This window comes from Staurois parvus, unplaced genomic scaffold (assembly GCF_062004578.1).
Source record: "Staurois parvus isolate SC_StPar_1 unplaced genomic scaffold, SC_StPar_1.0 ptg000818l, whole genome shotgun sequence".
Lineage (NCBI taxonomy): Eukaryota > Metazoa > Chordata > Amphibia > Anura > Ranidae > Staurois > Staurois parvus.
Window position 1 is genome coordinate 8016218 of NW_028318614.1, and position 13719 is coordinate 8029936.

Here is a 13719-nt window from a genome sequence, read left to right on the forward strand (position 1 = left end):
AAGACCACCTGCCAGGGGGTCTTCATGAGGAATTTAAGGTGTGAATGGTCATTAGCATATCTCTTGTTTCCAAGGGTGGGAGAGGTCTGAGGTGTGAATTGGTCATTACAATGTGTGACAAGTTTGATAGGAACATCCTGTGTTCAATGTTTTGTCCATTTGAGTACCTTGAAAACGCTTTGTATGCATTTTTCATGATGAAAAAATGCTCTGGACAGCATTGGGAACTGGAAGAGTTAACAAAAAAAATTTTTAAACGCAAACACTTATAAATGCAATTTGCCATGTTTACAAGCATTTTGCGTTTGAAAAGCTGATAAAATCGACTGCTGAACGCAAGTTTTCTACGTTCAAAAAAAGACTGTAAACTCAAATGCATGTAAACGACTGTAAACAAAGATGTGTACATGGATACATAGGAAAACATTAGGGAGAGTTCAGGGGCTGCTGAAAAAACCGCTGAACAGCTCCTAAACGTGAGTTTATCAGCTGCAGTGTACATGAGCCCTAATGATCAGAGAACCTTCTTGCAGAGTTGATGACTGCAGAAAAGTTACACATTAAGACCCAGTAAAAAGTAACCCATTAAAAGACTGATCAGTACAAACATCTGTGTTGATATTTTTTCTGCATTGGCATTTCTTTTTGCTGTTTATTATTATTATAATTTCTGAAATAGCACATTATTGTGCCTTACAATGCTGCTAAAACACTGATTTTGCTTGTATGTTAGCCATTAACGTGCAGGTCTACCAGCGAGTGCTGAAGCATGTGTGCAGTTCCCTGTTGGTTCTAAAAGATGAGCTGAATGACTTAGACCGTGCTGCCGGGGATGGTGATTGTGGAAGCACACATGCACGGGCAGCACATGGTGAGTATTGCTGTATAACACAGATTTGATACACAGTATTGTCTTTAGTATACACAATGTTTAAATGTGGAATCTTTGCAGCTATCAGTGAGTGGATACACAGCGGAAATCTTCCCTCTCAGCCATCACGCCTCCTTGCTGCTTTGTCAAATGTATTGTTAGAGAAGATGGGTGGCACATCTGGTGCGGTAAGAGCATAAATTAGGAATGTTTGCAAGCATCTTCTTGTATTTAAACTGGTCACATAACAGATCCTTATTGTATTTCTTAAAAACTGCAACCCTTTCTGTTAGTAAACAAACCTGTCACAAACATAAGCAAATCAAACTTAACACCGCATTGAAGCTTTCCACTCAATTGGTCACTCTATAGCTGGCCAGGTGCAAAGCCCAGGTTCCCAATCCTGCTCTATGTACACGCAACATCAAACCACGGTCTGCACACCAATGATGTCACAAGAATCCGACAAGTTTAACGATGGACAGCACACACTGTAGGCCTTCCACCTTAGGTCCACCCCTCCAATGGTAGCTATGACTATGACTTTTTTACACTGGAACTTTCCGTGATACGGACTATCTATTACTAACACTTCTCTAATGTATTTCACCCAGCCAGGGCTTAATTGTAGAGTTAGGATCTCTACAATTAAGCCGTGGTTGAGTTAAATGTGTTAGGGGGGCAGACCTAAGGTGGAAGGATACTGAAGAAAAAAAAAAAAAAAAAAAAGCGCCACTTACAAAAAACACCAAAATGTCAGCAGCATATCCCACCCAAAATAAATTTTGGCAACAATAATTAATACCTAAAAGGTATGCGCTAATAACAAACTTATACAAAGGTGTATATCATCATCATCCAAAAAACATTAGTGTTTAAAATAAATAATTATAGTGTCCAAACCAGTCATTAGCTCTGGTGAGTTCATTTAATCTCCTTTGGTGGTGGATTTTTCACAATTGGTTCAAGTCACTGAAGATATATATATATTTTTTGGTAACTAATTTATGTTTGGGCACTATAATTTATTTATTTTAAACACTAATGTTTTTTGGATGATGATATACACCTTTGTATAAGTTTGTTATTAGCGCATACCTTTTAATTAGGACTAAGGTGGAGGATGCAGTGTGTGCCGTCCATCATTAAACTGGTCTGATTGTTGTGACATCCCTTGTCAAAATGTTGAGAAGATCCAGAGATATGAGAAGCTAAAGCTACATGCAAATTTGAACGTTTCCTGTAGATGTCAAGTGTGGCCTGTGCTCCTCTTGCTCCACCAAGCTTAATTGGCAGCCTCATTTACATACAGAGTGGCTGCAGATGCAAAAAAGAGGCAGAAGAGGGACAGACCTTATCAGTAAAAAGCAGAACCTACTTACATAATGAGCCACCTAAAACTGAAAATCTGCACAAATGAGCTTACACTATAAAGACCCTCGCTGTGCCCCAGAAGATTGGGTGTTCAGGAACTATACACCGCATAGTGAAAGAACCAAGTTGGTTTCAATCTATCATCTATCTGACACAGAGGAAATCAAAAGATAAAAAATGATAAATGACTGACACATTATTTTGTTTAATTCCCACATATTTTATAATGCCATAGCAAATAAATGTAGTTTTATGATTTATTGTATTCATTAGCAACAGTTGTCCATAATGGAGTTGTAAAATGTTATATTTTTTTTATCATACATGTAGATGTATATTTATAAATGCAACTTTTTGCTTTAGCTGTATAGTTTATTCCTGATGGCTGCAGCTAGGCCCTTGGAGAATGAAACTGGAGCAGAGGGCTGGGCAGCTGCAATGGATGCGGGGATCGAGGCCATGAAAAGGTAAAGGGCAAATATTGCAAGGCGTAAATGTCTGAGGGAACAATTGTCAGTGTGTGTAAAGGTCATGGTTTGTGAGCTTTAATAGAAAGCTGGAAGTACTGAAGAGATTCCATTATACTCTGATCCATCGGCAAATTTGGCAAGTAGCTGTGGGCTCCATAGACCCTAGCAACAAGTAGCTAGCTGTGTTTTAGGGAAAGTGGAACTTCATTCAGAAAGTGAAGATTTTCTATGTTATATGGAAAATGTAGAAATGGTAAAGTGGAATTGCAGTCAAAACCTCACTAACACTAAACCTACTCCCATCCCCATCCTATTCTATCTAACCCTGTAAAGAAAAGATCCCTATACTTACCTATTCTGAAGCTGCTCCTGTCTGGTCGCCAGCAGTGACTTCTGTGTGCAGAGAGAAAGCTGCCAACAGCTGGGAAATGCCTGGGAGATGACTTACTATGAGGCATCCGTTGTCGGCTGCCCCACCTCTGCACAAAAGCCACCGCTGACAGCTGAGCCTGGGACCAAACTGGAGCGGCTTCAGAATAGTTTGGTATAGGGATCTTTTCTTTACAGCAAGCATGTGGAAGAAGGTGCTCTAGTCAGATGAGAGCAAAATTGAGCTTTTTAGCCTAAAAGCAAAACGCTATGTGTGGCGGGAAACTAACACTGCACATCACCCTGAACAAATCCTCCCCACCATGAAACATGGTGGTGGCAGCATCATATTGTGGGGATGCTTTTCTTCAGCAGGGACAGGGAAGCTGGCCAGAGTTGATGGGAAGATGGATGGTGCCAAATGCCAATCTTAGAAGAAAAACCTGTTAGAATCTGCAAAAGACTTGAGACTGGGGCAGAGGTTTGCCTTCCAGCAGGACAACGACTCTAAACATAGAGCCAGAGCTACAATGGAATGGTTTAGATCAAAGCATATTCATGTATTAGAATGGTCCAGTCAAAGTCCAGACCTAAATCCAATAGAAAATCTGTGGCAAGACTTGAAAATTTCAAAGAAGAATGGGCAAACCTTTCACTCTCTAGATGTGCAAAGTTGATAGAGACATCCCCAAAAAGACTTGCAGATGTAATTGCAGTGAAAGGTGGTTCTACAAAGTATTCACTCAGGGGGGCTGAATACAAATGCACGCCGCACTTTTCAGATAGTTATTTGTAAGAAATTTTGAAAACCATTTTCCTTCCACTTCACAATTATGTGCCATTTTGTGTTGGTCTATCCCAATAAAATACATTTTTGTAGCATGACAAAATGTAGAAAATTTCAAGGGGTATGAATACTTTTTCAAGGCACTGTACATTGTACAGGTCACAAGATCAATGGAGCCACACTTCGCAATGTTTGCCCTGAAACAAACATTATTATTCAGGTCAACAAGTGCAAAACTGAGAGACCTTCTTCTCTGAAAAATTCTGCCATGTCAATTGTAGAGACAGGGTGAATGTGTCAAAGGGAGGAAGACTGGCGGTGTTGCATTCATTGACCTGATAGGTCAGTGTGCAGCTCCATTGCATTTGTGCTTCAAACCTGATTGTAAGGAATAATTTCTTTCTCTGTCCTAAACTTGATGCATGCATTAGGAATGTACTTTCTTTGTATAGCAAAGACTGGTATTTACACATTTATTTACAGGACAGCTCACACCAAAGGATATAAACTTAGCCTCTTTTTATTTACATACTCTACACTGCATTACACTGATTAGTTTTTCTTTCTGTGCCCACTTAGATATGGAGGAGCAGAGGTTGGAGACAGGACAATGGTAAGCACCTGTTCAGTATTTTTTATTTCTGGTCATTCATCTGAACATCTTACGTAATATGTTTTGTATTGTAGCTAGACTCTCTGTGTGCAGCGAACAAAGTCCTCAAATCACTAAAAGACCCTGGCTCTAATGTAATGGAGATCCTCGGCAGTGCAGTGAAGGTAACATTTCTAAGCAGATATATTGTATGTTTAAAGTATAACTAAAGGAAAAACTTTTTGTTAGTTTTGGATAGAGTGGAGATGGAGTAGAACAGTGTTTCTCAACCTTTTTTCAGGCAAGGCACCCTTTAAAATTCTGCACATCTCGAGGCACCCCATTCTAAAATGTAAAAAACTGAACTAACATAATGCAGCAACATCCACACATGTAGGATACCCTCTCTCAGATAATGTGACCCCAGTGCTGATGAGGGGGGAAGAGAAGGTCCAACAAGGATGAAGTGCAGGGGTCTGATGTCCTTCCTTGTCAACCAATAACATCACTGGCTGTTAGGACACCGGTGGCTACAAGGTTTTAATAGTGCACAATAAAAACCTGTGGCTTTGTGTAACTAAAAAGCAGGCTTCTTCCACCCACTGACTTGTTTACATTTTTGGGCAATTTTTAGGAACCCCTGAAGAAAAGTGAAGGCACCCCAGGGTGGATTAGAACGCTATTAGGTTTTTATTGCTTCCTCTGCCCTAGTTAGAGAGATTCACCCTTTCTATTCATCCTGTTTACCATTAACATTGAAAGTGAAAGTAAAAGAAAACACCAATTTTGGGTTTTCCCAAGAAAAGTAACAGGGGGGTAATTTTCCAATGGGGACGGTAGTTCTGTGACCTGAGGAGCTCCAAGGAATTCCCTTAATTTGTAGGGATTTTCTCTCACTTTTTGTTTTGGCTATGGGACAGGAAGTGAAGGGAAATCTCTTCAATAGGAAACAGATGGCAAAATAGTCACAGGGGTTATAATCCTCCCTTACTCAAGCCAAAAAGAAAAAAAAAACAAATTTTGCCTATAGTTCTACTTTAAGAGCAATCTCTTGTAATGTACTTTGGTTGCCTAATGACATTTGTTACAGAAAGCTTCTGAAGCTGCAGAAGACACAAAACACATGACGGCAGGAGCAGGCAGGGCCAGTTACATCGGATCTTCCACTCTCAACCGACCAGACCCTGGAGCCAAGGCTGCTGCTGCCATCTTGAAGGCTATATGGGAGGGGTTAAAGGAAAATGCTTAGAATATGGCTTAATTGGCAAATTGAAGTTAAAGACAGTAGTTAATGTGGCATCTGCTTTCCCTACTGATTTATCCAATTCTCCCTTTCATCTTTCCATAGTTTGTAGTTGTTCAACTCTTGCAAAAGATTTTTGCTAGATGTTAAAGTGGAAAGAGACATAATGTCCTTATAGTTTTATTTCTGTATGTGACATCAGTTAGAGATGAGTTCCTTTTCTGTGGTGACCTCTCCCAGACCATTGACCAATTATTGTGGTATCTGGGAATGATTGGAAGAAATCATGTGAGCATATATTATTATTATACAGAATTTATATAGCGCCAACAGTTTGCGCAGCGCTTAACAAAATGAAGGTAGACATTATAGTTACAATACAATTTGGTACAAGAGGAAACTGAGGGCCCTGGTCATTAGAGCTTACAATCTAGGCATAAGCAGGTTCCAAGGTTATAGACAAATGGTGAGTTCTTGTTAAGTACATGATCTCAAAGTTGACTTAAAGACAAGTTCTCTCTTGATTTTGTTCTGGCTTGAAAGCTTTTATTTGGTCTTCTTTAGAAGCAGCATCAAAACAAACCAAATGGAGTACCAAACGTTTCTACCCATAGTTAAAGTTTCATCAGGAGAAACACACAATTCATTAGTTTTGCTGTTGCTTTTAAAAATTAATAAAGGATTACAAGTCTTAGTATTGTGGGCTTACACTATGCAAGTGTAATTCACCTGGTTATTGGTATAATTTTTTGAGAAGGCAACATTCTGTACATATTACTATATGACTGTTTGGGAATCATTTCTTAAAGATGCAAATTTTATATCAGTAATTTTCTAACAAAAAGTACACTTCAGACTAAACTGTGCAGTTGACACTTGTAACATCAGCCAATGTAATATTTTCTGCTGCATTCCTGACATTATTCCAATAAATAAAACGATTGAAATGTCGTGCTGTTGTGATTATTTCACAGGGAAGAAATGGATATGAAAGTGTCATTGGTTTATTAAACTAATCAACATCTATGATTTTATGATATATCGTGACATAGCAACAGGATTTTACTATGAAAGACAGATCTCTCATCCATAATTAAGGCAGATGAGTGATCTACCTGTAATTACTCTGTCTATTACTCTTGTAAACTCAGTCTTATCTGGAAGGGATCTCTACTGACCCTTTCATGAATGATGTTCCAGTTCCCTTCCTCATGCTGCTGTTCCCATGTGCAATGTCCTTGAGCCGCTTTCCTTTCCAAACTGATTGCGATTTTGAGGTCATCCCTGCTCATACCACCAACGGAGGCTGTCTGTAAGCACAGTCAAGAGTGTGCCTGTGTCCAGGCCACTGGCTAAGAATAGGGGCTCTAGTCACAATAGAGAAGATTGTAAGGACCCACTGGAGGGCCCTTGAGTCTTCTAGCATGCCAATCCAAGCCACCAACCATGAACTAGTAGGTCTGGAACCAGGGGTGGACTGACCATTTGGAAACTCTAAAACTGCCCGAGGGCCCGGGGTCAGTAGGGGGCCCCATGAGATGCCCCTGGTACCTTTTTCATAGGCTTTTTTGAGTTTGGGCAAGGACACAGGGGCCCCATGATCCCCTATTGCCCGGGGGCCCCATGAGTTGTCAGTCCGCCCCTGTCTGGAACCGACCCTGGCAGGAACCAACCATTACTACAGGTGATTGAGTTTTCTTCAACAAGCCAAACTTTACTACAAGTGACCCTGAGAAATCTCCCATTAACCCACATTTACTACAGGTAACCCTGAGAAATATCCCAATAAACCACATTTACTACAGGTAACCCTGAGAAATCTCCCATTAAACCACATTTACTACAGGTAACCCTGAGAAATCTCCCAATAAACCACATTTATTACAAGTGAGCCTAAAGCCTTGTACACATGATGAGAAAGTCAAACGAAAAATGCCGCTTTTGGAGTGATCATCCAATAATCCGATCATTAGTACACAGCTTTTGAGAAGCAATCACTATAGTTCATGTGAAAATATCTATAGGGACAAGCACAAACATTTTTCTCGTTCAATGATAGAAGAAACAATTGTCGTTTAATCAGTACAGTATTTGTCCGTAAAAAATCGAGAGACCAAGACCACTCATGCTCAGAAATGAAAGAATAGAATACATTACATAACTTCTGAACGGGCGAACTGACCATTCGGGCATTGTCAGAGGACCCGGGGTCAGTAGGGGGCCCAGTGAGAGGCTCACTGGGCACAGTTCACAAAGTGGTATCTTACCGCATCCAAGTATGCGGTAGGATACCACATAGCATTTAAAAAACGCAACTAAAATACTGCATGAGTTATTTTAGTAGTGAAGATCATGCGTTAATGTTTCAGCTGTCAGCGGGGTTCCCTACTGACAGCTGAATGTAAAAGAAAGAATTGCCGCCAATTAAAAAAATAATTTAAAAACCAACGTGGGGTCCCCCCATCCATCCATACCAAGCACTTCGGGCCTGGTACGGATTTTGGAGAGGACTTTGCGCCATTTTTTTTTAAATTTTGGCGTGGGGGTTCCCCTCAAAAGCCATACCAGACCCGAAGGGTTTGGTATGAATGGAGGGGGGACCTTACGATGTTGTTTTATTATTTTGTTTTTAATTATTTTTAATGAAGAGACATACTGGGGGAGATTTACTGAAACTGGAGCACTCAGAATCTGGTGGAGTTGTGCATAGTAGCCAATCCGTTTCTAGCTTCAGCTTGTTCAATTAAGTTTTGACAATAAAACCTGGCAGCTGATTGGTTTCTATGCAGAGCTGCACCAGATTGTGCACGCTCCAGTTTTAGTAAACCTCCCCCATGATGTCTGTTCTTCATTAACATTCCTTATCTGCCTGTATGCACAGCTCAGTGTACAATTTCGGCAGTGCCAAGATGAATGGTCTCCACCGCATTCATGGGAGACACATCATCTTGAACCAGTCAATCAATATGGCCGAAGATTGGCACCCAGAATCTGACTGGCTGAAGATGTCAGTGGCCAGCTGGGAGCTTTGAGACACTGCAGCACTAGAGAGAAGATGAGTGTAGTTCTGCATTAAGTGCAGATGCTGCCATCCAGGATTGGGCACAAAGAAGAAGTGGTGTGGGACAGAGACTATGATGGGTCCAGAGTGATTCAGAGTGCCAAGTTCAGAGTTTACAGTCCTGAGTCCTTTATTCAGAGTCCTGTATGCTGAGTCCAGGGTCCTGCATCCAGAGTGCTGGCTGCTGGTCTGGGTCGTCGGTAGAGAGCCTGGAGAGGAGCCAAAGTGTTCCTGCTGAAGTTAAGTAACATTACCTTGCGACTCATTAAAACATACTGTAACGACTGTACTGTATATCTCTGGTGTACCACAATCATAAAGAATGAAGGTCCGGAATAACAGGAGTGCTTTTTCCTTTTAGGCCTTGACCAAGTTTTTATTATTGTATGTGGTTCTTAACATTTTGGGTTTTTTTTGTAACATAAAATATATTTTGAATAACTTTTCTGGAGATAAACTATGGAATGCGTATTTTCTTTTCTAGTATAGTCAAATATATTTTTATGAGTGGAGTAGAGTCACAGCCAGGTTTTTATTGTTGAAGTGAGTTCATAGATAACTGTTACTGGTGACTCCTCCTACTCCTTATATACTACTGTATTTTTTTATATATTATCATTGTAGGTCGATAACACTTAGAGAGTGTGACCACACTAACAGGTACCTTGAAAATGTTATTGGTTAGTTTGCCACAACCATCAGCTGCAACCATTATAAAGGTTTGGTGTGCTGTGCATGCCACTATTCACTCCGCTCCACTGACCTGTAAAAGGCAGCCATATTGCGCACAAAAAAAGGAATACTCATTATCCTAAAATGACAACCCTCAAATATGTAAGTGACAGAAGGTGCAACACTTACAGGAGAGTTATAACCCCTGTCAGTTTTTTGCCATCTCTGTCCCATTGGGGAGATTTCACTTAAACTTTTGTCCCATAACCAAATCAAGAAGTGAGAGGAAATTCCTGCAAAGTGAGGGGATCACTGGTTGTCTCTAGATCTACACTCACCGGACACTTTATTAGGTACACCTGTTCAATTGCTTGGTAAAACATAAATTGCTAATCAGCCAATCACATGGTAGCGGTTCTAGACGTTACATAGTTAGTCTGGCTGAAAAAAGACAAAAGTCCATCCAGTTCAACCATAAAAAAAAAAGTTATAATCCTATACCCACAGTTGATCCAGAGGAAGGCAAAAAAAAGCCCAGCAAAGCATGATCTAATTTGCTACTGCAGGGGAGACAATTCCTTCCTGATCCCCCGAGAGGCAATCGGATATTCCCTGGATCAACTTTACCTATAAATGTTAGTATCCAGTTATATTCTGTGTATCTAAGAAAGAATCCAGGCCTTTTTTAAAGCAATCCACTGAGTTGGCCAGAACCAACTCTTGAGGGAGTCTATTCCACATTTTCACAGCTCTTACTGTGAAGAAACCTTTCCGTGTTTGGAGATTAAATTTCTTTTCCTCCAGATGTAAAGAGTGCCCCCTTGTCCTCTGTGATGACCTCAGGGTGAATAGCTCTACACCGAGTTCACTATATGAACCACTGATGTATTTATACATGTTGATCATATCCCCCCTTAATCTCCTCTTCTCAAGAGAGAATAAATTCAGTTCCTCTAATCTTTCCTCATAGCTGAGCTCCTCCATGCCTCTTATCAGTTTGGTTGTCATTCTCTGTACTTTCTCCAGTTTCCAAATGTTCTTTTTGTGAATTGGTGCCCAAAACTGAGCTGCATATTCCAGATGAGGTGTTACTAATGATTTGTACCGGGGTAATATGATATCTCTCTCTCTGGAGTCTATACCTCTTTTAATACAAGAGAGGATTTTGTTCGCTTTAGAAACTGCAGCTTGGCATTGCATGCCATTATTAATCTTGTGATCTACTAGAACTCCCAGATCCTTCTCCACCATTGATTCCCCCAGTTGTACTCCCCCTAGTATGTATGATGCATGCAAATTCTTAGCCCCCATGTGCATAACTTTACATTTATCATTCAGATGTGGTGAAGACAACTTGCTGAAGTTCAAACAGCATCAGAATGGGGACGAAAGGGGATTTAAGTGACTTTGAATGTGGCATAGTTGTTGGTGCCAGACAGGCTGGTCTGAGTATTTTAAAAACTGCTGATTTTCCTGGGATTTCCACGCACAACCATCTTTACGGTGTACAAAGAATGGTCTGAAAAAGAGAAAATCTCCAGTGAGTGGCAGTTGTGTGGACAAAAATGCCTTGTTAATGTCAGAGGAGAATGGGCAGACTGGAGGTTGCGAAATTCAGATAGTAGGGTCAGAATTTGGTGTAAACAACAGGAAAGCATGGATCTATCCTGCCTTGTATCAACGGTTCAGGCTGGTGGTGTAATGGTGTGGGGGATATTTTCTTGTAACAAGCAAGGTGTACCTAATAAAATGGCCGGAGAGTGTAGTGTCTCCATTGGAAGATTTCCCCTCTATTCCTGTTCTGGTGACTGCTCAAAATGTGGGATTTTCTTTCACTCTCGATGATAATAGTAAGCAGAAAAAATAGAGAGGTTGAATCTCCCTAAAGTGGGCACAAACAACAATAAAAACCTGACAGGTGTTCTAATCTATCTCCCTCAGGGGTGGACTGACAACTCATGGGGCCCCCGGGCAATAGGGGATCATGGGGCCCGTGTCCTTGCCCAAACTCAAAAAAGCCTATGAAAAAGGTACCAGGGGCATCTCATGGGGCCCCCTACTGACCTCGGCCCTTGGGCAGTGCCCGAGTTTTCAAATGGTCAGTCCGCCCCTGATCTCCCCTTTCTCCAGAACTAAAAAAAAACAAACTTTTGTCTTTAGGTATACTTGAACTGGACCTAGGAAGGTAAACTGTCAGTATATAGGTGAAGGAAGAAAGATTCCAGCATGTGTACGAGTTACACAGCACTCTGCTGGCTTGTTATAAAGTGTGTACCTGAAGATGCGGCTAACTGTTGTCTGCCATTTGAAACATCGATGCAGCTTCTGTCACTGACATATTCCTGTCCAATGCAGAGATCTTCAGTCCTCCCAGTGTGCAGGTACCCCCCATCCCCACTATGTGTCACACCATCCCTGCCCTGCACTCTGTCATTAAAGTGGAACTTCACTCTCAATCAGCATGGACTCTTTTTAATTTTTATGCTGCTAGCATTAGTAGATTAATACAAAAGTAAATCCTATTGACTTGTTTAACCATTTGTATACATTTGTTCAGTAACTTCCTGATTTCCAGGCCTAGGCAAATGATGTCATACATCCCAGCAGTCTTCAGGAGGGAAGGTGTGTGGCAGCACCCAAATATTGTTGAGTTCCCTTTAAGTTTTAACATTTCTACCAGCATCTGTTTGAAAACCAAGGTCATCAGCTCAGTTCCCCCCTCCCTTATTTCCTGTGCAATAATGTGTTCCAGTCTGCAGCTGGTATCCTTATTTTCAGCTGAAGATAAATTTATCTAGCAAGGCCATATCCTGCACTGCTTAGAACGTCTTTTAAATGTACAGAAAGTGAAAGAGGAAATATATGTATTCCGACGTAATTGCTGATATGTATACCCTGTAAGATGCTTTTTCAAGGCACTTAGCTTTGCAGATGTTAGTCTGGCTAGGTCACCAGCTGGTTAATAAAGCTTGTTTTCCTCAAGTTTGTATCCAGAGTTTTACCTGGAATTCCCAAAGTTGTCATTACAGAAGGAAGGTTCTCAGCTCAGCCAATTCCTAAGCTAAGGATAGATGGATTTCCATGGAGTAAATGCTACATGAATCATCTGCCCTTACTCAAGATGGCCACTGCCAAAAAAGCTAGGGGGTGAAATCAAAGTGATTTCTCAGGAAAGTAAAGCCTGGAGACATGGATGGAGGGGGGTGGGGGTTACTTTGAATATTAGCATCGAATTAAGTAGCATGTTTGGTTTGTGGTGCTCAGATGCAGTTCCACTTTAACCACTTCCCGTCCAGCCGTTGTATATAAACGGCCGGACGGTGGCAGTGCAGGGGCGGGTTGCTGTTTATAAACGACGCTCGCCATTTTGGGCTGTGCACACTCCCTGGGAGCACACGGCACCGCGATGCGGTGTCCGGAGGGCACAGCGGAACACTGATCGCTGTACAGGACCTTTGTGTGAGGTCCCGATCATGTGATCACTGATTGGCCAATCAGTGATCACATGAATAGGTGTAAGCAAGATGTCACTTCTGACATCATTGCTTACTACGTGTGAAATCTGTGAATGATCACAGAGGTCACATGGTACAAGGCTATTCACAACAGCCTTGTACCATGTGACAAGCTGTGACCAATCATGGCTCTCACAGTATTTCTCAATGGCTGCAAGAATGCAGCTAAAGAGAAGGAGAAATGATTGCGTTTACAGCCTTTACGGGTGTAAAAGCAATCAGTGTAAGAAAAAAAAAAAAAATCATCACCCCCAAGTAGTACAGTGTCACTATGGTGATACTATACTGCTAGGGTGACAGTATGTTAAAAAAAACCATACATTTAAAAAATAAAATGTAAAAAAAAAATGTTTAAATTATAATTTTTGGTTATAATTTGGGTTGTTTTTACTAAAAAGATAACTGAATAAATTTAGGCCAAGATTTTATAAGAAAAACTCGTTTTTTAAAAAATTTTTGGACTTATTTATATAGCAAAAAAAATTAACAAACCCAGCGGTGAATAAATACCACCAAAATAAAGTTTTATCTGTCTCAAAAAAAGCTAAAAAAGTAATATGGGTACAGTGTTGCATGACCACGCAATTGTCATTCTAAGTGTGATAGTGCTGAAAGCTGGAAATTGGCCTGGGCAGGAAGGGGGTGAACGTGTCTGGACTGGAAGTGGATAACAATACAGTGCATCGTATACAACACACCAGTCCTCTCCAGTTAGACTGGGATCTCCCCTGTAGAATGGACTATTTCTTCCTGCATTCACCCTGC

The 13719-nt window shown here is 40.9% G+C and overlaps 1 protein-coding gene across 2 annotated transcripts in view; it reads left to right on the forward strand.

The window, feature by feature from the left end:
* TKFC (triokinase and FMN cyclase) overlaps positions 1–6657 on the forward strand; it is a 45446-nt gene extending 38789 nt beyond the window's left edge. For both annotated transcript variants that reach the window (XM_089655013.1, XM_089655012.1), the window contains 6 exons: positions 734–871; positions 953–1059; positions 2609–2712; positions 4451–4484; positions 4559–4648; positions 5554–6657. In XM_089655013.1, coding sequence (XP_089511139.1) covers positions 734–871; positions 953–1059; positions 2609–2712; positions 4451–4484; positions 4559–4648; positions 5554–5712 — 632 coding nt within the window. In that variant the 3' untranslated portion in view covers positions 5713–6657. The remainder of the gene's footprint in view (positions 1–733; positions 872–952; positions 1060–2608; positions 2713–4450; positions 4485–4558; positions 4649–5553) is intronic.
* The last annotated feature ends 7062 nt before the right edge of the window (positions 6658–13719 follow it).